Source organism: Macaca fascicularis, chromosome 5 (genome assembly GCF_037993035.2).
Source record: "Macaca fascicularis isolate 582-1 chromosome 5, T2T-MFA8v1.1".
NCBI lineage: Eukaryota > Metazoa > Chordata > Mammalia > Primates > Cercopithecidae > Macaca > Macaca fascicularis.
The window spans coordinates 65,894,157-65,920,313 of NC_088379.1; the positions used below are offsets into that span (position 1 = coordinate 65,894,157).

The following is a 26,157-nucleotide window of genomic DNA, read 5'->3' on the forward strand; positions in this document are numbered from 1 at the left end:
TATCTAAACATAGAAAAGGTACAGTAAAAATGTGTATAACAATTGTATGGGACCACTGCCATACATGTGATCTGTGATTGACAAAGATGTTGTTATATGTTTCATGACTGTAGTTCTATAATAGGGTCAGTATATTTTGATGAAGCAATAAGTTCAGGTTTTGAACATTTCATAATAATCCTATAGCAAAGAGGATTGCCTATTTACTTGGGCTTTAGGAAATAGAGAAGGATCTATTATGCCTTCAGTACAATCACTCCACTTTTCTCTGATCATGTCTAATGTAATTGTATCCAGAACCCTTGCTACACAAAACATAGTCTTTGGACCAATAGCATTTACGTTACCCGGGAGCTTGTTGGAAATGCAGACTCAGGTCCAACCCAGATTCACTAATTTAAAATTTGCATTTTAATTGGCAATTCACATATCCACTAAAAATTGAGAAGTGCTGGACTAAACAACTTATTTCACCCAATATGTGCTGAAATGTCATCTTTCTTTCTTTAGGCTCTTTATTAATAATTATTTATCTAACCTGTGCATTTAATGTTATATTTCTTTCCTATTTATTCTACTCCATCATTCATGCTACAAGCTACAAGTTACAAGCTTAGTCTCCCAGATTCCCAAAATGGAAGAGAGGGGTACAGTAAGACATTTCCTTCTGTATTTAAATACGAATAAACATGTCTCTAACCTGAGTGTGCAATAGATTTCCCCATTCCTCTCCTGCAGAAACACTGAACGCCTTGGCAAGTTAGAACTCACAGAGCAGCACATTCCTGAGTTCCAGGAATACTGTGCTCCTCGAAATGCTAGGTATTTCCAAAATAAATGTTTCTGTGCTTTGATAAGTTTGGGAAACACTGCTGTTTCATCAGTTCAGGCTACAGAAGGAAAAGAAGAAATAAAATTAGAAATGTGCAAAGAGCAATTGACTTTTTGTCATTTGGCATCTTGAGGTTAAACATGAACTTTTCTCTAGGCTTTCCCAGTCCTTTTTCCACTCTGACGTATGACAGTGATGAAAATATGTGACACATCTCCATGGGTCCAACCAGGTTTAAAGCAATTCCCAATGCACTATTTGTAATTCCACCCAGAAAACAAAAACAAACAAAAAAAATGCACATGAGTGGGAAGAACATTATCCTAGAATTAAGTAGTTTAAATTGCATAAGAAGTAAATCATTTCAAAACTCAGATGCGTTTTAACCATTATGTGTAACAAATTGTTTGTCACGAATACTAACAGACTCCTGTATTCCAATGTCTCACTAACAATTGCTACCTAGGAAACAGCATTGAAACCTGAACTGAATGGGCTATTGAGTCTTTTTCTGTTCTGGAAGTTTAAGTCCACCCTCATTGTCAATTACACACAGGAAACTTGGTAATTGTATTATTCCACTAAGTTAACAATCATTAAAAGATAAATTTAATTTTAACCACTTTATTGAAATAAAATTATAAAACAGAAACTTCATGTGTTTAAGGTGTTATGGTTCAATGATTGCTAGTATATGTACAGAGATGTGCAACCATCACCAAAATCCAATTTCAAAATATTTTCATCATCCCCAAAGATATTCAAATACATGTGATATTCAAGTACTCATTTCCTAAAGAGCATTTTTACAATAATATATCACATATTTAAACTGTCATGAATATTTCTTTATAATTTGCGGTAGCTGGCAAAATTATTTTGTGCTAATAAAGGTTAGAAGACATCTTTAGTTAAAAATAAAGCAGGGGAGAGGAAAGAAAATGAAAAGAAAGAATGAAAGAAAGGAGAAAGAAAACATATCTATTTGGAAACTAAATCCAAACAGGGAAAATTTTTATTTTGGCCATTTTAGGGGGAAATAGGCAAGGAAGCAAGCAAGTCTGTAAATAGTTTTTTCTTGTTTTGAAACTGGTATGGTCTTCATGGCTCTGTCAATGACTATACTTTGTAGAACTCAGAAAAAAATATCAACATTGAACAGCAGTGCCCTCTACAGTATATACTGGGCTATCCCTGACTAACATTAATCAGTAAGGAGATAGCTAACCCGTCAGGGCTCTCTCTGTGATGGTTCTTGGTAACAGGTTACAAACACTCAGTGCATGTTCTTAAACACCAGTAGAGTCAATAAAGTATTGCTCCCATTACTTTGCAAATCTGGTGACTGCTAGAGAAATTTACTCAAAATCTTAGCATCATAAAGTTCCAGAAAAAAATTTTCCATTTCTTCTGTTGTTTTCAAATCATTTTGTCAGACTCACCTTTGTAGATGGTGCCACCCCTACCATAATATCACCATGCTCATTTGCAGACAGAAAAGGCTTCATAATCTGAATTATAGAAGCAAGAATCCACACTTTGGGCAGATGTAAAATGCCAGAAAAGATTACTTTCCTTAGCAAAGTAGTGTATATTAAGTGTAAGAGAGCAGTAATCAGAATATGTCTTTCAGTCTTCAACTGATTCTTCACAGAAATGGCAAGTAGTCTTCAGACATCTATTAATAATCATGCAAGGCTGACCCTATTATTAAATATGGGGATAGATTCTGAGTGAAGGAAAACATGGCAAACTTTCCTGACTTGTGTCAGCAGCATTCTCGAAACCCTACTCAGCAGTCTATACCATCCTCCTAGCTACACCATTGCTTGAAGAAGATGGGGTATGAGAGTGACAATACAGATATACCATCTCCTTCCTCAGTTTAAAATCAGATATATAGCATATGAGGATCAGAAACAGCGTCTGAAAATTCTTGCCTTGCAAATTATGAGTGCAGAGCTGTATCACAGCTCTGACTGGAAAGGGAAACACTCTGAATTTCTTTAAATAAGTCTTCTGCAGTCAAGAAGTTCTTTCCCTGGAAAGGCTACAAATTAGTCTGACTAATGAATAAAGACTCTTGGCTTTGGTATTCGTCACCTTCCTTTATAGACTTTTCAATACCAGAATCAATTCCTGCTCCTAGCCAATGCCTTCCTAGGAACAGTTCTTGAATGTATTAAATATACAGAAGCCAGAGTAATGAGATCACCGTCTTTTACAATAAAGGCATTATTAATGAATTGGTAGGAAGGAAGAAAGGAAGGAACATAAAAATCTTCACCTTTATGGAGCTTCTTAACTGGTGGAGGGAGACAGATAACAAACAAAATAAGTAAATTGTGGGGTATATTAGAAAGTTATAAGTGTACTGCAAAATAATAAAGCAAATAATAATAATAAAGCAGAGAGAGGAGGTGCAATTTTAAATAGGGTACTTAGCAAGGTCTCACTGAGAAGACAACAATTGAGCAAAGACATACGAGAGGCCAGGGAGCAAGACCTGTGAAAACCTGAGGTAAGAGCGTTCCAGGCAGAAGGAAGAGCAAGCACAAAGTCCCAGAGGTAGAGAGGTCCTACTGTGCTTGAGGAGCAGCAGAGAGGCCAGGATGTCTGGAACAGGATATGGAGGCAGAGTGAAGTTAGAGATAAAGTCAGAGACTTAAGGACATACGGAACCACATTAGAAATTCCTGGAAGTTGTGTCTTGATGCAGCACCAAGAAATTAAGAGGCAAAACAGTACAAGATAAATACCCATGGCTATCCTGGATGTCTAATAAACATGTTCACTATGAAATTTTTATTTAAATATTCTAGAAAATCTTAAAATATGCAAAAACGATGTTGCCACACACAAGAAAAGCGTATGACACTCAGCATGAAGTCCTTAGTGGGTGATCAGTGTAGCACCACAGGTAGGGTAGCTTGTGCCAAGATCATCTTTTTTAATTAGAGACTTCCTTCCATTTTTGGCAGGGAAGGGTGTTTGCTAAAAAAAAAAAAAAAAAAAAAAGGAGCACAAATTTGCAAAATAGCAAATGAAAATAAGGGTTGAGCCTATATCTGTGAACTAATTGGAACAATCTATATAAAATTAAACCTTTGACCTTGGTCTCATTATAGCATACCCTAAGTACCTAAAATAACCAGCTACTGATTGATGGCTTAATGTGGTAGGTGTGGTCCTTCTACCAACTTATTAAATAACTACACACCCAAGCAGCCAGCATGAGTAATTATTTATGTTGTTTTCATTCATTACCAGTAACGCTTTAAGAATTAGCACGCACTAGTAAATGAAGTACAGACCAAATTTAATATTTCTTTCTTTTCTATTTGTAAGCCACAGTTTACAAATATGAAACAAATGAAACAAAAGTTTCTTTTTCCCTGGGTCATAAATCACTCTCTGTGTTTTTAGCCTCACATGTAAAATTATTTCACTTATGGCAATGGTATGATCATATGATTATAAACATTAATTGATAGGTTCCTAAATTATATACATGTAATATTGCATATATAGTAAGTTATATACATTATTATAAATTATATAACATATATGTAATCATAATTACCAACTGTTTCCTCTTATTATTAGATACCTAAGGCTATAGTAATGAGAACTTCTTTATTATATCAAATTCATGTGTGTCTACATATATGCCTAGAGATTTTATATTGAAGGTCTGTATTTTTTAATCCAAAGGCAGTGAAATAAGTGGTTTCCAATACTCTTTTTCAGAGCTTCAAATATTACCTGTAAGATAATGACTTCAAAAAAAATACTTCCAGTCCCAAGACCTTTGCTCAGCTGAGACCCGTCTTAACAGCTGACTGCGAGAAATTAACACAAAAATACTGACAGTTACTGAAGTCTCAAAACAACTCAAATTGTCTTGTCATGTGACCAGTATAACTAAATCCCTGATCACAGAAGCTCAATCTTCAAAGTTTCATCTTGGACTTCCACTCTTGCCCCTGGCACTGAATTCTCTATGAGGGAGTGGTCCTAATTCTTCATCTTCCACATTTTCCTCAACCCTTTCTTTTCCACACACACAGCCTCTACATGGCCCTTGGCACTTCATATCCCATTAATGGATTAATAAATTTGTCTGCGCGATGAGACCTCCTGCCTCATAACTCTCGCCTCTTGCAGCCCAACCGGGCCACCAGATTAACCTTTCTAAACCACTGCTGCTTTTCTTTAACTCCTCATTTCAAAAAGCTCATTGATACCCTAAGGCCAAGAAAGAGTCCAAACCCATTACTCACAAAGTCTTCCATAATCTTGACCAGCCTTATTTTTCTAGATTATTTTCCATCTGCTTTCCTATAAGCACCACACTGGGCCAATTACTTTTCACCAAACACACTTTGCACTTCTGCCTCTTCTGTTCCCATTTTTTCATTTACCCAGAAGGCCTACCCATCTTTCAAGGCATAGCTCACATGTCACATGTTCTATGAAGATTAGTGGCATTTCCTCCTCCCTCCTCTGAGTGAAGGAATTTTTATAAGAGTTTTAAGGGGTAAAAGTGCAATTTTATTACATGGATGTATTGCATTGTTATGAAATCTAGGCTTTTAGTGTAGCCTTCACCTGAATAGGGTACAGTGTACACATTAAGTAATTTTTCATCCTTCATTCCCTTCCCACCCTTCCATGTCTCCATTATTCTACTCTCTCTGTCCATGTGTACACATTATTTAGCTACCGTGTATAAGAGAGAACATGCAATCTTTGACTTTTTAAAAATCTTTTTGTTTTTATTATACTTTAAGTTCTGGGATACATGTGCAGAATGTGCAGGTTTGTTGCATAGGTATACACGTGCCATGGTGGTTTGCTGCACCCATCAACCCGTCATCCACTAGGTATTTCTCCTAATGCTATCCCTCCCCTAGCCCCCTAGCCCCCAATAGGCCCCAGTGTATGACGTTCCCCTCCTTGTGTCCATGTGTTCTCATTGTTCAACTCCTACTTATGAATGAGAACATGCGGTGTTTGGTTTTCTGTTCCTGTGGTAGTTTGCTGAGAATGATGGTTTCCAGCTTCATCCATGTCCCTGCAAAGGACATGAACTCATCCTTTTTATGGCTGCATAGTATTCCATGGTGTATATGTGCCACATTTTCTTTTTTTTTTTCCAGAAAGAATTTTTTTATTGTTTACTTTTTAGTTTCAGTAGTTTTAGGGGTACAAGTGGTTTTTGGTTTCATGGATGAGTTCTTTAGTAGTAAATTCTGAGATATCGGCACAACTATCACCCAAACAAGTGTACACTGTACCCAGTATTTAGTCTTCTATCCCTCATCCACCTCCCAGCCTACTCCCGCTGAGGCCTCACAGTCCACTATCACTGTGTATTTTTGTGTCCTCCTAGCTTGGCTCCCACTTACAAGTGAGAACACACAGTATTTGATTTTCCATTCCTGAGTTACTTAGGTAAGAAAATTCTTAATACAAGGCTGATCAACCCATGTTGCCTTTTTTTCTTACTCTCTCAAAGTTATAACCCAAATCGGAAAACAAGCTCTTCTGCAGAGAGGTGGACTGATTCCTAGACAGGGGCTAAGAGGCCCCTCTTGACTCCTCTCTCCTTTCTGTGTTCCAGTTAACCAGCCATGCTTCTGCGGGCCTGAGCCGCTCTTGTCTGCTACGGGCCACTCAACTGCAGCTTCCCTCCCTGAGGCCCTGATTCTTGCTTCTTGAGTGTGAACTTCCTCCTGTCATTTACAGCTGGCTGTGCTTCACACTGTAAATGTGAATTTACAGCTGTGCTGCAAACCTGGCCGGGGGCGAGGGGGGCTGGTGCTTGGAAATCCCAGACAATGTATATCAGGACAGTGACTGTAACAATTTTGGCAGATGGTAGGGAAGTGTCTTGTGGGAACCTTTTCATAATTTGCACCAAGTCCCCATTTGGGATAGTGTTGGGGCTGCTCAAATCTTTCTTTTTTTTAATTATTATACTTTAAGTTCTAGGGTACATGCACACAATGTGCGAGTTTGTTACACATGTATACATGTACCATGTTGGTTTGCTGCACCCATTAACTCGTCATTTACATTAGGTATATCTCCTAATGCTATCCATCCCACCTCCCCCACCCCACGACAGGCCCCGGTGTGTGATGTTCCCCTTCCTGTGTCCAAGTGTTCTCATTGTTCTATTCCCACCTACAAGTGAGAACATGCAGTGTTTGGTTTTTTGTCCCTGCGATAGTTTGCTGAGAATGATGGTTTCCAGCTTCATCCATGTCCCTACAAAGGACATGAACTCATCCTTTTTTATGGCTGGATAGTATTCTATGGTGTATATGTGCCACATTTTCTTAATCCAGTCTATCAATGATGGACATCTGGGTTGGTTCCAAGTCTCTACTATTGTGAATAGTGTCACAATAAACATACATGTGCATGTGTCTTTATAGCAGCATGATTTATAATCCTTTGAGTATATACCCAGTAATGGGATGGCTGGGTCAAATGGTACATCTAGTTACAGATCCTTGAGGAATTGCCTCACTGTCTTCCAAAATGGATGAACCAGTTTGCAGTCCCACCAATGGTTTAAAAGTGTACCTGTTTCTCCACATCCTCTCCAGCACCTGTTGTTTCCTGACTTTTTAATAATCGCCATTCTAACTGATGTGAGATGGTATCTCATTGTGGTTTTGATTTGCATTTCTCTGATGGCCAGTGATGATGAGCATTTTTTCATGTGTCTGTTGGCTGCATAAATGTCTTCTTTTGAGAAGTGTCTGTTCATATCCTTTGCCCACTTTTTGATGGGGTTGTATTTTTCTTGTAAATTTGTTTGAGTTCTTTGTAGGTTCTGGATATTAGCCCTTTGTCAGATGAGTAGATTACAAAAATTTTCTCCCATTCTGTAGGTTGCCTGTTCACTCTGATGGTAGTTTTTTTTTTTTTTCTTTTTTTTTCTTTTTTTTTTTTTTTTTTTTTTTTTTGCTGAGCAGAAGCTCTTTAGTTTAATTAGATCCCATTTGTCAATTTTGGCTTTTGTTGCCATTGCTTTTGGTGTTTTAGACATGAAGTCCTTGCCCATGCCTATCCTGAATGGTATTGCCCAGGTTTTCTTCTAGGGTTTTTATGGTATTAGGTGTAACATTTAAGTCGGTAATCCATCTTGAATTAATTTTTGTATAAGGTGTAAGGAAGGGATCCAGTTTCAGCTTTCTACATATGGCTAGCCAGTTTTCCCAGCATCATTTATTAAATAGGGAATCCTTTCCCCATTTCTTGTTTTTGTCAGGTTTGTCAAAGGTCAGATGGTTGTAGATGTGTGGTATAATTTCTGAGGGCTCTGTTCTGTTCTACTGGTCTATATCTCTGTTTTGGTACCAGTGCCATGCTGTTTTGGTTACTGTAGCTTTGTAGTATAGCTTGAAGTCAGGTAGCGTGATGCCTCCAGCTTTGTTCTTTTTGTTTGGGATTGTCTTGGCAATGCAGGCTCTTTTTTGGTTCCATATGAACTTTAAAGTAGTTTTTTCCAATCTGTGAAGAAAGTCATTGGTAGCTTGATGGGGATGGCATTAAATCTGTAAATTATCTTGAGCGGTATGGCCATTTTTACAATATTGATTCTTCCTATCTATGAATATGGAATGTTCTTCCATTTGTTTGTGTGCTCTTTTATTTCGTTGAGTAGTGGTTTGTAGTTCTCCTTGAAGATGTCCTTCACATCTCTTGTAAACTGAATTCCTAGGTATTTTATTCTATTTGAAGCAATTGTGAATGGGAGTTCACTAATGATTTTGTCTTTGTCTGTTATTAGTGTATAAGAATGTTTGTGATTTTTGCACATTGATTTTGTATCCTGAGACTTTGCTGAAGTTGCTTATCAGCTTAAGGAGGTTTTGGGCTGAGACAATGGAGTTTTCTAAATATACAATCGTGTCATCTGCAAACAGGACAACTTGACTTCCTCTTTTTCTAATTGAATATTTTTTTATTTCTTTCTCCTGCCTGATTGCCCTGGCCAGAACTTCCAACACTATGTTGAATAGGAGTGGTGAAAGAGGGCATCCCTGTCTTGTGCCAGTTTTCTAAGGGAATGTTTCCAGTTTTTGCCCATTCAGTATGATATTGGCTGTGGGTTTCTCATAAATAGCTCTTATTATTTTGAGATATGTTCCATCAATACCGAATTTATTGAGAGTTTTTAGCATGAAGGGCTGTTGAATTTTGTCAAAGGCTTTTTCTGCATCTATTGAGATAATCATGTGGTTTTTGTCTTTGGTTCTGTTTATATGCTGGATTATGTTTATTGATTTGCATATGCTGAACCAGCCTTGCATCCCAGGGATGAAGCCATCTTGATCGTGGTGGATAAGCTTTTTGATGTGCTGTTGGATTCAGTTTGCCAGTATTTTATTGAGGATTTTTGCATCCATGTTCATCAAGGATATTGGTCTAAAATTCTCTTTTTTTGTTATGTCTCTGCCAGGCTTTGGTATCAGGATGATGTTGGCCTCATAAAATGAGTTAGGGAGGATTCCCTCTTTTTCTATTGATTGGAATAGTTTCAGAAGGAATAGTACCAGCTCCTCCTTATATCTCTGGTAGAATTCAGCTGTGAATCTGTCTGGTGCTGGACTATTTTTGGTTGGTAGGCTATTAATGATTGCCTCAATTTCAGAACCTGTTACTGGTCTGATTATAGTTTGTATTTCTGTGGGATTGGTGGTGAAATCCCATTTATCATTTTTTATTGCATCTATTGGATTCTTCTCTCTTTTCTTCTTTATTAGTCTTGCTAGCAGTCTATCAATTTTGTTGATTTTTTTCAAAAAAACCAACTCCTGAATTCATTGATTTTTTGAAGGGTTTTTTGTATCTCTATCTCCTTCAGTTCTGCTCTGATCTTAGTTATTTCTTGCCTTCTGCTAGCTTTTGAATGTGTTTACTTTTGCCTCTCTAGTTCTTTTAATTGTGGTGTTAGGGTGTCAATTTTATATCTTTCCTGCTTTCTTTTGTGGGCATTTAGTGCTATAAATTTCCCTCTACATGCTACTCACTGGTTTCAAAGAACATCTTTATTTCTGCCTTCATTTCGTTATGTACGCAGTAGTCATTCAGGAGCAGGTTGTTCAGTTTCAATGTAGTTGAGCAGTTTTGAGTGAGTTTCTTAATCCTGAATTCTAGTTTGATTGCACTGTGGTCTGACAGACAGTTTGTTATAATTTCTGTTCTTGTACATTTGCTGAGGAGTGCTTTACTTCCAACTATGTGGTCAATTTTGGAATAAGTGTGATGTACTGAGAACAATGTATATTCTGTCGATTTGGGGTGGAGAGTTCTGTAGATGTCTATTAGGTCTGCTTGGTGCAGAGCTGAGTTCTAGACCTGGATATCCTTTTTCTGCTTGTTAGTTTTCCTTCTAACAGTCAGGACCCTCAGCTGCACGTCCATTGGAATTTGCTGGAGGTCCACTCCAGACCCTGTTTGCCTGGGTATCAGCAGCCAGCAGCGGAGGCTGCAGAACAGCAAACATTTCTGAATAGCAAATGTTGCTGCCTGATCATTCCTCTGGAAGCTTCATCTCTGAGGGGTACCCCACCATGTGAGGTGTCATTCTGCCCCTACTGGGGGGTGCCTCCCAGTTTGGTTACTCGGGGGTCAGGGACCCACTTGAGGAGGCAGTCTGTCTGTTCTCAGATCTCAAACTCCATGGTGGGAGAACCACTACTCTCTTTAAAGCTGTCAAACAGGGACATTTAAGTCTGCAGTGGTTTCTGCTGCCTTTTGTTCGGCTATGCCCTGTCCCCAGAGGTGGCGTCTACAGAGGCAAGCAGGCCTCCTTGAACTGCGGTGGGCTCCACCCAGTTCCAGCTTCCCAGCCGCTTTGTTTACCTACTCAAGCCTCAGCAATGGCAGGCGCACCTCCCCCAACCTCACTGCCACTTTGCAGTTCAGTCTCAGACTGCCGTGCTAGCAATGAGGGAGGCTCCCTGGTCGTGGGACCCTCCGAGCCAGGTGCGGGATATAATCTCCTGGTGTGCCCTTTGCTAAGACTGTTGGAAAAGTGCAGTGTTAGGGTTGGAGTGATCCGATTTTCCAGGTGCCATCTGTCACAGCTTCCCTTGGCTAGGAAAGGGATTTCCCTGACCCCTTGCGCTTCCCAGGTGAGATCATGCCTCGCCCTGCTTTGGCTCATGCTCGGTGGGCTGCACCCACTGTCCTGCACCCACTGTCTGACAAGCCGCTGTAAGATGAGCCGGGTACCTCAGTCGGAAATGCAGAAATCACGCGTCTTTTGTGTCACTTATGCTGGGAGCTATAGACCGGAGCTGTTCCTATTCGGCCATCTTGTGCCATGATATTTGATTTTTTGTTTCTGAATTGTTTCACTTAAGATAGTAGCCTCCAGTTCCATCCATATTGCTGTAAAAGACATGATTTTATTCCTTTTATGGTTGAGTAGTATTCTGATAAATATATATGTGTATATATATTTCCCTAATGATCTGTTGATAGACACTTAGGTTTAATGCACATCTTTGCTATTATAAATCATGCTGCAATAAACATATGAGTACTAGTAATTTTTGATGTAATTTCTTTTCCTTTGGGTAGATACTCAATAGTTGGATTGCTGGATCAAATGGTAGTTCTATTTTTAATTCTTTGAGAAGTCTCCATATTGTTTTTCATAGAGGTTTTACTAATTTACTTTTCCACCAAAAGTGTGTAAGTGTTCCCTTTTCTCTGCATCCTCACCAACATCTGTTATACCCTGACTTTCTCATAACCGTTCTGACGGGTGTAACAGGTTATCTCATTGTGGTTTTAATTTGCACTTCTCTGATTAGTGATATTGAGCATTTTTTCATGTGTTTGTGGCTATTTGTATGTCTCTTTTGAGAAATGTCTATTGATGTCCTCAGTCCACTCTTTAATGGGGTTATTGTGTAATTTTGCTGTTTTTATTGGAGTTCCTTATACCTTCTAGACATTAGTCTTTTATAAGATGCATAGCTTGCAAATATTTTCTCCCATTTTTCAGGTTGTCTGTTCACTCTGTTGATTATTTCTTTTGCTGTGCAGAAGCTTTTTAGTTTAAGTATCATTTCTCTATTTTTATTTTGTTGCATTTGCTTTTGAGGACTTAGTCATAAATTCTTTGCCTAGGTTAATGTCCAAAAGTTTTCCCTACATTTTCTTCTAGCATTTTAAGACTTTCAGATCTTAAATTTAACTCTTTAATCCATCTTGACTTAATTTTTGCATACAGTGAGAGACAGAGGTCCAATTTTATTCTTTGATATACAGCAATCCAGTTTTACCACCACCATTTATTAAATGGGGTGTCCTTTCCCTAGTGTATGTTTTTGTCAACTCTCTCAAAGGTCAGTTGGCTGTAGGTATGTGACTTTATTTCTGGGTTCTCTATTCTGTTTCATTGATCTATGTGTCTATTTTTATGCCAGTATGATGCTGTTTTGGTTACTATAGCTTTGTAGTATAATTTGAAAAAGGTAAATCGGTAAACAGGTAATACTGAATATTTTAAATAAATGCGTTTTTTTCTCTTGATAGTATAAGTTAAAATATATAGTAATAAATTAATTAATTAAAATTTTATTTTTCTCAAAAGTTTTTTATGGTTATTTAGCCCTTTATAATTTATACAGCATGCATGTCATCTGCTCTAATTCTCACAAAATATACTGTACAATAACTGTTGTTATTACCAACATGTCGCAGGGGAACTAAGATTCCGCAATATTAAAAGGACTCATCCAAGCTCACACAACAGTTACTGGCAGAAAAATCTTCAGTTCTAGGAATCTTGTTGTTATACTTCAGTTGCCTCTATAATAATACCTTAAATTCCAGTTTACAAACCATTGGTATATACACTGTTTTATTTGATTTTTTAAAAAATCAAATTATGAGGAAGGTATTGTCTTTATCATTTAAATTTTTTTGAAATCTGAAGCTTAAAATAATTATGATTAATGTGAGATCACGTAGCTTATATTTGACAGAGTACTTGAATCCACATCTCCTACCTCTAGTCTAGTTCCCTTTCCCATCCCCTTAGAAGTGCTTTATGATGTAGGAATTAAACACTGTGCTTAGAAGTTTAAAATCAATTAAATAAATCTTTCATATCTCAGTTCCTTCATTTGAAAGACATGGCTGATATTAGAACAAAGGAAATTTCAAAAAAAATAAGAAATGATCATGTTTTAATTGGAAAAAATGTCTTGTAGAAAAATTCTTTAATACAACCCTGGGCATATCCTCAAACACTACAGTCCAATGGGAGAAAAAATACCAAGTTCGGTTTTGAACTTTTCTATTTAAGGTGGTTGTAAAGCACCCATAACACGTTCAATTAGTAATTGGAAATGATGATGTGCAGCTCAAAGAGAGAGGTCTGGGCTCAAGATCTATCTTGAGAAATATTATTATTAATAAATGGTGATTCCCTTTGCTTCCCCCCAAGTGAGGTCAGGAGAGACATGAAACCCAAAGCTTTTCCATTCTCTGTAATGTGAAGCAATGTACTTAGGGACGAAGTGTATGTGAGCGGAAGTTCATGTCTCTTTATTCAAATTTACCTGGTTTCTGTTTCCAGCTCTGTCACTCCTGAATAAGCATAAGTTATTCACTCTCTGAGCCTCACCTTTCCTATGTTTACAATGCAATCATAATACAGAATTTACAAGGCTACGAAAAGATCGTGAAGACTGACAATGTACATGTACAATGTCTGACAGATAGACTTTCACAATAAAGTATGAAAAGATAAATTTTCCACCCTCATGCAATTTTTTTCAAGTCAATATAAAAGAGAAAGAGTGAGAGGGAAACTGGGTAAATGGGTCACAAATGGATATCTGCTTTGCTGTTTAAATGCAAGCACTAAAAATCTCTCTGATCAAGACCCTGCTTTAAAAGCAAAATATTTTGTTTCACATATTTCCATTGCATTATGAATTAAAATTCAGTATTTACAAACATATTCAGTATTTACAAACAAATTCAGTATTTACAAACATAGAGTAAATACTGTGCACAATTTAGTTTGTGTTAGCAACGTTCAGAGGTTCAACTATAAGTTGAACATGCTATTGAAAGTTGAAACATGCTATTTCTTCAGTTGTTTCTACAGGGTGGAACAATTCATTCTTATGTAATTAGTTATGGCTTGTGAAAGTAAGGTAATTTTGGCTCCACACCCTTTGTTGAGTCATATGTCTCATGGTGCTTTTCAGTTATTGAGTTCAAGACGTTTTTCATGAACTGAAAGCAAAATTGGCTGTAATGTCATCCCTGTGGGAGGCTCATCCAAGTTAAAGCATATATTGACTCTAGTCTTTTGATTTCATTTTTTGGAGGTTTTAGCCTCCATCTTAATCCTTGTTTACAGTTCTTCTCACTCCAAGCTTGCAGATCCTGACATATCAGCTATCTCTGGAAACATAATCAATCCCTAATTGTTGCAGAAAGGAACAATTTGAGATTTGTTTAGCCTTTGGAGTTACATTTGCCTCCAACTCTGTCCCTTTTTGACTCTTTCCCTACTCAGCAGCCACTATTAATTACTGAAATCACAAATACCAAACACTATGCATTTGTGATTGCATGTAACAGGCACAATAACCCCATGAGGTAACAAATGGGTAAACTGAAACTCAAATAGTAAACAAATGTCAAAGTGACAGTTTTCAACCAGAAAATTACTACAGTAGTGGTTGCTGAACACTGGACTCTCAACCCGTGTCAGTGAAAGCCAGTTTTCATTAGTGTAGCAAAATGAACAAATAAGACAAATATAGCAAAAAGACATCATAAAGTTATAGCATTTAATAAATTGTTCTGAGGTTATTTTCTTCCTATGTTATATATTTAAATGCTCTTTTTAAAAGTGATCATGCTTGAGCAGGATCAATTTTTATAAAGTGTTCTGTGTTTATTCAACAAAATGGAAAACTGGCAAATCTATGTCTGCTTCCAACAATCTTCTGAAATGTTACTAGTTCCAGTGCCACAGCATACAATGTGTAAGTGACACAATACAAAATATCAAGAGGTGCCCTTTTATAGGCCTGTGAGTTGGGTAGAGCCCAAACAATACCAGACGACACTGCAGTGAAATGTGTCCCACAGCACTGACCCTCAGAATGTACCCTTGTCACTTGTACCAGAATGTTGGCAAAACAAAATAGAAAAATATAAAAATTAGAATATGCCTAAATATAACTGCTTCTCAGCTCTATTGAGGCTTTTAAATCTGAAATATGTCAAGAATTAACATAGGCAATAAATATTTATAAATACCATAAGTATTTAGAAAACACCTGTATAACCCAAGCATTCTGCAAAGTGTTAAACACTTTGCCTATGTTAAGCATAGGCATGAATAGTATCTTTACCTTCAAGGTGTTCACAGCCAAGTTGGATAACCTATTGAACTAGAAATATATACTTTATAACACATAACATGACCCCACTTAATCTTCAAAACAACCTTTTTTGGTAAGTATTATTATTCCTATTTTTCAGATAAAGAAAAACTCAGATAAATAACAATATGACCTCCAAGCAAACAAAGGGTAAAACTGGATTTCACACCCAGCTCCTCTGGTGACTTTCCCAGTGTGAGTGTGTGTGACTATATATTAGTACAAATTCATGGAGAAAATATGATAAATCACATAAATCATTGGCTGTTGGAGCAGTTTTAATTCATTTCAGGTGCTTGCTATTCTCCCTGATTCTCTATGCCTCTGCCGATTTTTAATAATATGGGGAATCTTGCAATGAGAAATGCTACTGTCCTGACCCCCTTACTGCCCCACCCCTGCTTCATATTCCTCAACACTTCTTCCCACTCAAATGATCTCTCTTCAGTACAGCCTTGGGGATGGTGCCCAAGCAAGGATGATTACTACCGTAGTGTCCAGCATCGAAGTTTGGAAGACATTGCAGTAGAACAGAGAATGATTTGTTTGTTATTCTTGGAAACTTTATCAATTGGCAGAAGGGAAAGTAATTCCAAACCATAAGTCAGACTTCCTTCTTCCATCAGACTAATTGAACTTCAATCATTTTGTGCTGGGGAAGAAAAAAAAAAAAAAAGCTTGAAAAAAAAACCATTAAGGACAACCCTGTTAAGTTCAGTTTCATTTCTAGGAATATGTTTCTATGGCTAGAGCCATGTGCCAGATAAGAGATCGTGAAAGACAGAAGACAATCGTGAGCACTAAAATGATGGCTGAAATCAGTGAAATGAATGACTTTCTTTGATCTCTCTCTCTCTCGTAAGGCCAGCACGTGTACCATCGACTTCAAGATTTCTGAATCCATATGTCGTATGTTTCATTGTCGTCGCAGGGGTAGTGATCCTGGCAGTGACCATAGCTCTACTTGTTTACTTTTTAGCTTTTGGTAAGTACCAGAGCATTATTACTCTTTAGATTTAATAGTGACGTACGATTTCAGATTTAAAGTTTGGCATTCTTTCTTTTATTATGGCTTTTATTTCTTAATATAATGTGATTATATATCTTACTTATAGTTCTTCCCCAAATATAGATTCATATCTGTATTTTTCCTCAATCAGTATTTTTTCTCTTTCCTATTTTGGCCATTTTTAGTGCCCCAAACATACCTTTTGAGTATACCAAACATTGTTACTCAAAAAAGAATTATTCTATCCAAAGGAAAAAAAAACCTCAATAATTTTCTGATGCTAAAATTTACTCATTTTGTTTTTCAATAATACTATGATTTCCTTCATTGATAACCTGATAAAATCACAAAAGTGAAATATTGCAAAGAACCCTAAGTTTCAACACTAAAATTTGGATGTACCTAAGTATTTGTCCATTCTTATTAACAAATAATGCTCTGTCTTCTGAAAACAGTGTCTTACAGGCCTAACAGTTAGGTTGGTCAGGAGATAAATTTTCAGTTGAGAAATAAAAAGGGGTAAAGTCAAACTTTTTAAAACATCATGTTCTTTAGTTATTTGTCTCTTTTATTTTGTTTAATTTTTTATTATATCACTAAAACAATAGACAACATGGACAAGAAAAAATAATGTAAAGAATACACATACCATGCTCATTCATAAACAACTTTCTGTAAAAATCTCTATGAAGGCTCTTTCAGATGCTTTAACATAGATATGTAAAATGTGTCAAATTTTACTAAATAATATCATATATTAGAATCTTTTTTTCACTTAAAATACACTTTGAGGTTATTTTTATTTTAAATATAATTCTATTAAATCACTTAAATCGTGTGTGGGTGTGCAGGTGTGTACATGGGTATGTGTGAGTGTTAAGAGAAAAAGAGACAGAATATAACTTATAGTATGTCCAATTGTAAACAGGTAAAAATGCTTAACTATGCAAAGGTTGAAATACTTCCAATGGTGTAATACAATTACCAACATTAGAAATACCGATAATGATACTCAATCATTTCAGCCAATCAAATGTAAAGGTTGTGGCTAAATTTTGCTTTTGACTGCATTTTGCTATCAAATCACCTGGAGTCACCTATACCTAAGGTGAACTACAGAGGTAGAAAAAAGAGACATGGAGTTTCGGATTAAATTAATGAATTTTCACTCGTAATGACACGGCATTGTCATGCCTAAAGAGTAAGCGCTTTGGTAAGTCATCTGCAAACTGTGTTCCAATGATCACTTATGGCCCCTAAATGACTTGATCTTCCACTACAAACAACCACCATTCCCCCAGTATCTCCAACTTTTGCCCCTTACCAAGGTGTTTGTTTGCATAAGTAATGCATATGAATGATCAAAGGAAAGCAGAGATTTTTGTTCTGAGACAGATTCCATTAGGTTATGTACATCTTCATAATGTTTATGAGTTGTGTACAGATATGTTTTGGAGACTTTTATCTCTTTCACACAACTGAAAAGGTCCTCTGGAAGACCCCTGTCGTTATTGTTGTTGTTTTTGTTGTTTTAATGATACATAACATCTTACGTATTTATGGGATACAGGTCATATTTTGTTACATACTTAGAATGTGTAATGATCAAGCCCGGGTATTTGAGGTATACAGCACTTTGAGTATTTATCATTTCTATGTGTTGGAACAACTCAAGTCCTCTTTTCTAGCTACTTTGAAATACATAATATATTGTTGTTAACTGTTGTCACTCTGCTCTGCTATTAAACTATAAAACTTACACCATTTATCTAACTATATGTTTATACCTGTTAGCCAACCTCTCTTCAATCCCCCTCACAATGCTCCACCCTTTCCAGTCTCCAGTATCTGTCATTCTACTCTCTACATTGATGAGATCAACTTTTTAAGCTCCCACATATAGTTAGAACATATTTGTCTTTCTTTTTTATTCTTTTTTTAGTTGTAGAGATGGGGTCTCACTTTGTTGCCCAGGCTGGTCTCAAATTCCTGGCTTCAAGTGATCTTCCCAGCTCTGCCTACCCAAGTGCTAGGATTACAGGCATGAGCCACCATGCCTGGCTAATTTTGTCTTTCTGTGCTTGGCTTATTTCACTTAACACAATGACCTCCAATTCCACCCATGTTGCTGCAAATGACAAGATTTCATTCTTTTTATGGCCAAATAGTATTCTATTGTTTGTGTGTGTGTGTATATATATATATTATATATATATTATATATATATGTAAATATATATATATAATATTTTCTTTATCCATTCATTTCTTGATGGACACATAGGTTGATTCCACATCTTGGCTGTTGTGAACAGCGCTGAGATAAACACCCAAGTACAAATATTTCTTTGACATGGTGATTTCTTTTCCTTTGGATAAATATCCAGTAGTAGGATTGCTGGATCATATGGTAGTTCTGTTTTAGTTTTATGAGAAATCTCAATACCGTTTTCCACAATAGCTGCACTAATTTACATTTCCACCAACAGTGTATAAGAATTCTCTTCTCTCTGCATTCTAACCAGTATCTGTTATTTTTGTATTTTGGTAATAGTAATCTTAACTGAGGTGAGATGGTATCTCATTGTGGTTTTGATTTGTGTTTCTCTGATGATTAGCAATGTTGAGTATTTTTTCATGTACCTGCTGATGATTTGTATGTCTTATTTTGAGAAATGTTCGCTCATGTTCTTTGCCTACTCCTTAATGAAATTTTTATTTTTATTTTTTTTTAGTGTTGTGTTGTTTGGGTCCTTGTATATTCTGGATATTAGTCTCTTGTCAGATGAACAGTTGGCAAATATTTTTTTCCCATTCAACAGGTTGTCTTTCCATTCTGTTGGTTGTTTCTTAGCTCTGTAGAAGCTTTTTAGTTTAATTAATTCCCATTTGTCTATTTTTGGTTTTGTTGTCTGTACTTTTCAGGTCATAGTCATAAATTATTTCCCTAGACTAAAGACATGAAGTGTTTCCTCTCGGTTTTCTTTTAATAGTTCTCATAGTTGTAGGTCTTACATTTAAGTCTTTGATCCATCTTATGTTGATTTGTGTATATAGTGAGAGATAAGGGTCCAGTTTCATACTTCTGCAAATGGATATCCAGTTTTCCTAGTACTATTCATTGAATAGAATGTGCTTTCCCCATTGTTTGTTCTTAACACTTTTGTTGAAATTCAGTTGTCTGTATGTGAATTTCTTTCTGGGCTTTCTATTCTATTTCATTGGTCTATGTGTCTGTTTTTATACCAATACCATGCTGTTTTGGTTACTATAGCCTTGGAGTATAGTTTGATGCCAGGTAGTGTGATGTCTCCAGATTTGTTCTTTCTGCTCAGGTTTGATTTGACTATTTGGGCTCTTTTTTGTTTCATACAAATTTTAGGATGGCTTTTTCTATTTCTGTGAAAAGTGATGTTGGTATTTTGATAGGGATTGCATTGAATCTATAGATTGCTTTGAAGAGTATAGTCATTTAAATGGTATCAGTTCTTTCAATCCATGAGCAAGAAATGTCTTTCCATTTGTTTGTGTCCTCTTCCATTTCTTTCATCAGTGTTTTGTAGTTTTCCTTGTAGAAGATGGAATTACCTTCTTGATTTGTTTCTCAGCTATTTCATTGTTGGTGTATAGAAATGCTACAGATTTTTATATATTGAGTTATATCCTGCAACTTTATTGAAATTATATATCAGATCTAAGAGTTTTTGGTGGAGTCTTTAGGTTTTTGGGGTATAAAATTATATAATCTGCAAAAAGAACAATTTGAATATGTAACTTCTTTTCCAATTTGAATGCCTTTTTATTTCTTTCTCTCACCTGATTGCTCTGGTTAGGACTTCCAGTACTATGTTGAATAGGAGTGATGAAAGTGGACATACTTGTCTTGTTCCAGTTCTTAGAGGAAAGGCTTTCAGCTTTTCCCTATTTGGTAAAATGTTAGCTGTGGGTTGGTCAGCCTTCATGTTGTTGAGGTATTCCTCTTCTAAGCCTAGTTTGTTGAGTTTTTATTATGACGGGATATTGAATCTATTGAACGTCTATTGAGATGATCATATGTTTTTTGTCTTCATTCTGTTTATGTGATGTATTAAGTTTATTGGTTTGCATACGTTGAACCATTCTTGCATCTCTGGGATAAATCTTAGTTGATTGTGGTATATTATCATTTTGATATGATGTTGGATTCAGTTTGATAGTATTTTGTTGAGGATTTTTGCCTCTGCGTTTATCAGTAATACTGGCCTGTATTTTTTTTTTTTTTTTTTTTTTTGAGATGGAGTCTTGCTCTGTGACCTAGGCTGGAGCAAAGTGGCTTGATCTTGGCTCACTTTAACCTCCACCTCCCGAGTTCAAGCAATTCTCCTGCCTCGGCCTCCCAAGTAGCTGGGATTACAGATGCCCACCACCACACCTGGTTAATTTTTGTATATTTAGTAGAGACAGGGTTTCACCATGTTGGTCAGGCTGGTCTCCAACTCCTGACCTCGTGATCCACCCACCTTGGCCTTCCAAAGTGCTGGGATTACAGGCATGAGCCACTGCACCTGGCCTGTAGTATTATTTTTTTTTTATTGTGTCCTTGCCTGGTTTTCTATCAGAGTAATACTGGCTTCATAGAATGACTTGGGGAGAACTCCCTCCTGTTTGATGTTTTTGAGTAGTTTGAGGAGAATTGGTGTCAGTTCTTCTTTGAAGGTTTAGTAGAATAGCAATAAAGCCATCAGTCCTGGACATTTATTTATTAGGAGACATTTTATTACTGATTCAATCTTATTACTTGTTATTGGTCTGTCAAGCTTTTTATTTTGCAAGGTGCCTTTTGATGAAAATAATTTACATTGGATTACTAGATTAGATATCTTGTCAGATGACTTATCTTCTAGCTTACTCCAGAAAAACTAATGGAGAATCACTAACTCCTCTATAAAGAACATTATTTGAAAATAATTTTTTAAAATTTCACAATTACTTTGGGTTCTTTCCTAATGATACATGAATAATAGTATATTACAAACACTCATTAATATTTCCTGAATAAATACACCACAAACCTCCCTTAAAATATAGCAAGAACAAAAATTATAGTATTTCTGACTATTTTTAATTTCTCAAATAATAATTCCACTCTGATTTTAAAACATCTACACCACTCTGGCTTTGCCAATCTTTTTAAAAATGGAAAAGATAATAATTTTATCATAATTACACTCATATTAAGCATAGAACTTTTTCTTTCAAGGAAAGCAAATTTTTGAAATTCTATAATATAACATCCCATAATCCTGAATAAATTAAAAGTTTAACTACTTAGTAAAGTAAGACTGACCCTCCCTTTTATTTCTTTTCCAGATCAAAAATCTTACTTTTACAGGAGCAGTTTTCAACTCCTAAATGTTGAATATAATAGTCAGTTAAATTCACCAGCTACACAGGAATACAGGACTTTGAGTGGAAGAATTGAATCTCTGGTAAGTTAATGTTTGTCTCTGCTCTTTATTCCATTATAAAATGAATATGATAATAAACCTAATGTTTTGTAATATATTTTCAGTTGCTAGGTGCTCTACATATTTTCCTTCCTTGTATGGTGAAACATGTGTTTCTCTCTGCTTTTATCAAGTTAGTTTACTCATATACTGGTTCTTATTCACATATTTGTCATGAGTAAAAAGTGTTAGAAAGGCCATGATTAAATACATTTTATTTGTTTATGAATTCAAATACTGAAAGTTTTTATTTGTTTAATTAAGCATTGACATTGTCTTTTTAAATTGTTTTCATTTTGCCCCCTTCCCTCTTCCTTGTTCAACTAAAGACACAAGGCAGGAGGTGTTAAAAGACAGGTTTACCATGTCAGTAATAACATAGTTTGGACAACATTACACTTTGGTTCAATGATACACATGGAAGTTTGAACAGAAATATGCAAAGCAAGCTTGAGCTCTGACTTGAAGAGGGCCTCTGGCTGCTTGCCAGGAGACCTCACCAGTGAACCCTTAACATTCACGTATCAACACAAACCAGGGGCTGCCCTTTAGCTTTGACCAGGCTCAGTGTCACTCACTTACCCTTACCTTTTCAAAAATATGTCCTAAGACTATAAAGTAATTCAATGGTTCTACAATTTTAGCATGTAACTGAGTTACCTGGCAGGGTTGCTTTGGTGAGTTCAACATAAAATTTTATCAGCATTTCTACATTTTCTGAAATATTCCTTAATCCAGGCTTTTAATCCCTTGGTGCTTTTCTGAACCACTGCAATGAGCTTCTAACTGTTCTCACTGTGTGCAGGCTCTTTTCCCTCTAATCTAATTTAAATCTAATTTCTGAACACAAATCTCTCACAGCCTGTTTCCTTCATGTTACCTCCAGCTCAAAACTTCTTGCCTACAAAATAAATTCCAAACTTGTTAGCTAAGCAACTTCTCATGTCTATGCTTTGGTTCATATTTCAGTCATCGTGTGCCCTACTTATTCTTATAGCCAACCTGAAAAGCCATCTTTTATAAGAAATTACCTCTGATCTCCATGGTTGGATATAATTAATCTTCCTTCCACATCACGTCACCACAAAATCATATCTGTGTGGATCTCATGCCACATACCTCTATGTATTTTATGTTAAAAATATTTGTAGACTTGTTTAATCTGCCATGTTAGACTAAGTTCCATGATGACAGCTCCACATCCATTTGATTTTTGTATATCCACAACATTTGGTGGGATTGATGCTTAATAAATGTTTATTGAAGGAACAGAAGTCTCCCACTTCTGACATAATGAACTTATTTCCCCCAATGTTAACCCTACATCTGGTTCCTGCCCTAGATTCTCTTCCCAAATCATTCTGATTCAACTGTTCATTCCGATCTCATTAAACATTTAAATGATGTATCTAACTCCCCTTGCTTTAGTCTATGCTCACCCTGCAGTCTTCTCATAACTTAGTTTTCAATGATGCTTGCTTCTAGAGAAAAAAAAAATGTGTTAAACAAGCTTATGATTCAGTCCTCCAGCTGTGATGGTTCTCACTGGAGATTAACTCAGTGGTTTTCGAAATATGGTCTCTCTAGCATCACCTAGAAACTTGTTAGAAATGCAAATTCTTGGGCTCACCAAGACCTACCAAATCAGAAATTCTGACACTGGGGCCTAGAAATCTGTGTTTTAACAAGCCTGCCGGTGCAGCCTGGTCTCTTTGTTCCTCGGAGCCCCACTCAAAGCTTTCAGCGCTTATCTCCCACCAATGACAGGGTCCTCTATGGAAACCGGCAGGAGGGTTTCCAACTCTAACTACGTTTTAGAGTTTGCTTCCTAGGGCTATCCAGGCACCAAGTATCACAGGTTAGGTTCCCAGGGAAGCAGACTCTAAGACCTGTGTGCAGAGAGTGTCTCTGGAGTGCTCTCAACCAACACCTTCAGGAAGAGAAGGAAGCAGCATTGGGCAGAGGCAGAGTCAAACTACAGTACTGTTGGCACAGAAGACTGAAGGGAGCCAGAGGCAGGGGGTAGAAGTGGGCCCTTAGCAACCATCCTTCACCATTGGGTGTGAGTTGCCCCACCCTCTTTGTGTAACCTCAGTCCCAAGGTGGGTGGTAGTGCAGCAGAGCAGCCCCTACAAGGGCCAAACCAGAGACACACCAGGTGCCAGGAGTGCTGCCAGGGAATAGAGAGGAAAGAATGGGCTTAAGGTACAATCCACAGAACTTGGCAATGGATTAGAAGACAGGATGAGAAGTGGCAGGTTAACACTGACACAGAAATGTCTAACTTGGGTAGATAATGGTGCCATTGGCTGGAAGAGAAAACTGAAATGAAAACAGGTTGTTCAGGGAGACAAAAGTTCACTGTGGACATCTTAGCAGAGTGATTCAATGGGGAAAGGAATGGATGCCTAGACTACCTCAGAGGTAGATCAAAGCTGGAGCCAGCAATAAAGATACAAGATGAACAATCCCTAACGAGCTGCTCCTCAGCCATGCTCCCCAGCCCCACTGCTTCAGTTTTACCATCCAAGCGAGGCTAGGAGGTGCACCTCCCTCAGTGGAGGACAGCAAAGCACCAGTGGCTCCAGGGAGTTGAGATCTTTTGATGCTTTCTGTTCTACCATCTATCTGAAAAGCTGTCTCTCAGCCATTGCCTGCCTTTACACACAAGTGCAGTCCGGAATTGGGAGACGGGTGAGATTTATTATGCCTAGAGATCTGGATACCCAGTTGTTTGGGAGTGTGTTTTCTGAACCACTTGTTGGTTTAAGTAATGCAGGTTTATTGATGCCACTTCTCTTGAATCCGTGACTCTGGACCCGCCACCTAAGTGAATGTGCAGAGGGAATGGAATGGCTGCAGTAGATCTCATTTAAAACCAGTGCATCCCAGCAAAAGAAACTACCATCAGAGTGAACAGGCAACCTACAGAATGGGAGAAAATTTTTGCAATCTACTCATCTGACAAAGGGCTAATATCCAGAACCTACAAAGAACTCAAACAAATTTACAAGAAAAAAAAAAAAACAACCCCATCAAAAAGTGGGCAAAGGATATGAACAGACATTTCTCAAAAGAAGACATGCATAGAGCCAACAGACACATGAAAAAATGCTCATCATCACTGGCCATCAGAGAAATGCAAATCAAAACCACAATGAGATACCATCTCACACCAGTTAGAATGGCGATCATTAAAAAGTCAGGAAACAACAGGTGCTGGAGAGGATGTGGAGAAATAGGAACACTTTTACACTGTTGGTGGGATTGTAAACTAGTTCAACCATTATGGAAAACAGTATGGCGATTCCTCAAGTATCTAGAACTAGATGTACCATATGACCCAGCCATCCCATTACTGGGTATATACCCAAAGGATTATAAATCATGCTGCTATAAAGACACATGCACACGTATGTTTATGGCAGCACTATTCACAATAGCAAAGACTTGGAATCAACCCAAATGTCCATCAGTGACAGATTGGATTAAGAAAATGTGGCACTGGCCGGGCGCGGTGGCTCAAGCCTGTAATCCCAGCACTTTGGGAGGCCGAGACGGGCGGATCACGAGGTCAGGAGATCGAGACCATCCTGGCTAACACGGTGAAACCCCGTCTCTATTAAGAAATACAAAAAAAACTAGCCGGGCGAGGTGGCGGGCGCCTGTAGTCCCAGCTACTTGGGAGGCTGAGGCCGGAGAATGGCGTGAACCCAGGAGGCGGAGCTTGCAGTGAGCTGAGATCCGGCCACTGCACTCCAGCCTGGGTGACAGAGCGAGACTCCGTCTCAAAAAAAAAAAAAAAAAAGAAAATGTGGCACATATACATCATGGAATACTATGCAGCCATAAAAAAGGATGAGTTTGTGTCCTTTGTAGGGACATGGATGCAGCTGGAAACCATCATTCTCAGCAAACTATCACAAGAACAGAAAACCAAACACCGCATGTTCTCACTCATAGGTGGGAACTGAACAATGAGATCACTTGGACTCGGGAAGGGGAACATCACACACTGGGGCCTATCATGGGGAGCGGGGAGGGGGGAGGGATTGCATTGGGAGTTATACCTGATGTAAATGACGAGTTGATGGGTGCAGCACAGCAACATGGCACAAGTATACATATGTAACAAACCTGCACGTTATGCACGTGTACCCTAGAACTTAAAGTATAATAATAATAATAAATAATAAATCTAAAAAAAAAAAAAAAAAAAAAACAGTGCATCCTCCCAGACACATACAGTAGCAGGGAAGTGAGTCAATGCCAGGACAGCACCAGCTCCCGCTTCGGTACATTTCCAAAGCTCTCAGTCTGTGTACAAAAGTTTGCTCTGGGGCAGCAGAAATGGCCCTGGGCAGGTAGTCAAAGGTCT

At 37.4% G+C, this 26,157-nt stretch overlaps 1 protein-coding gene across 1 annotated transcript in view; it reads left to right on the plus strand.

Moving 5' to 3' along the window:
* TMPRSS11D (transmembrane serine protease 11D) overlaps window positions 1-26,157 on the plus strand; it is a 60,996-nt gene that overhangs the window by 10,179 nt on the left and 24,660 nt on the right. The window contains exons 2-3 of the mRNA XM_005555187.4: window positions 16,149-16,270; window positions 21,643-21,761. Coding sequence (XP_005555244.2) covers window positions 16,149-16,270; window positions 21,643-21,761 — 241 coding nt within the window. The remainder of the gene's footprint in view (window positions 1-16,148; window positions 16,271-21,642; window positions 21,762-26,157) is intronic.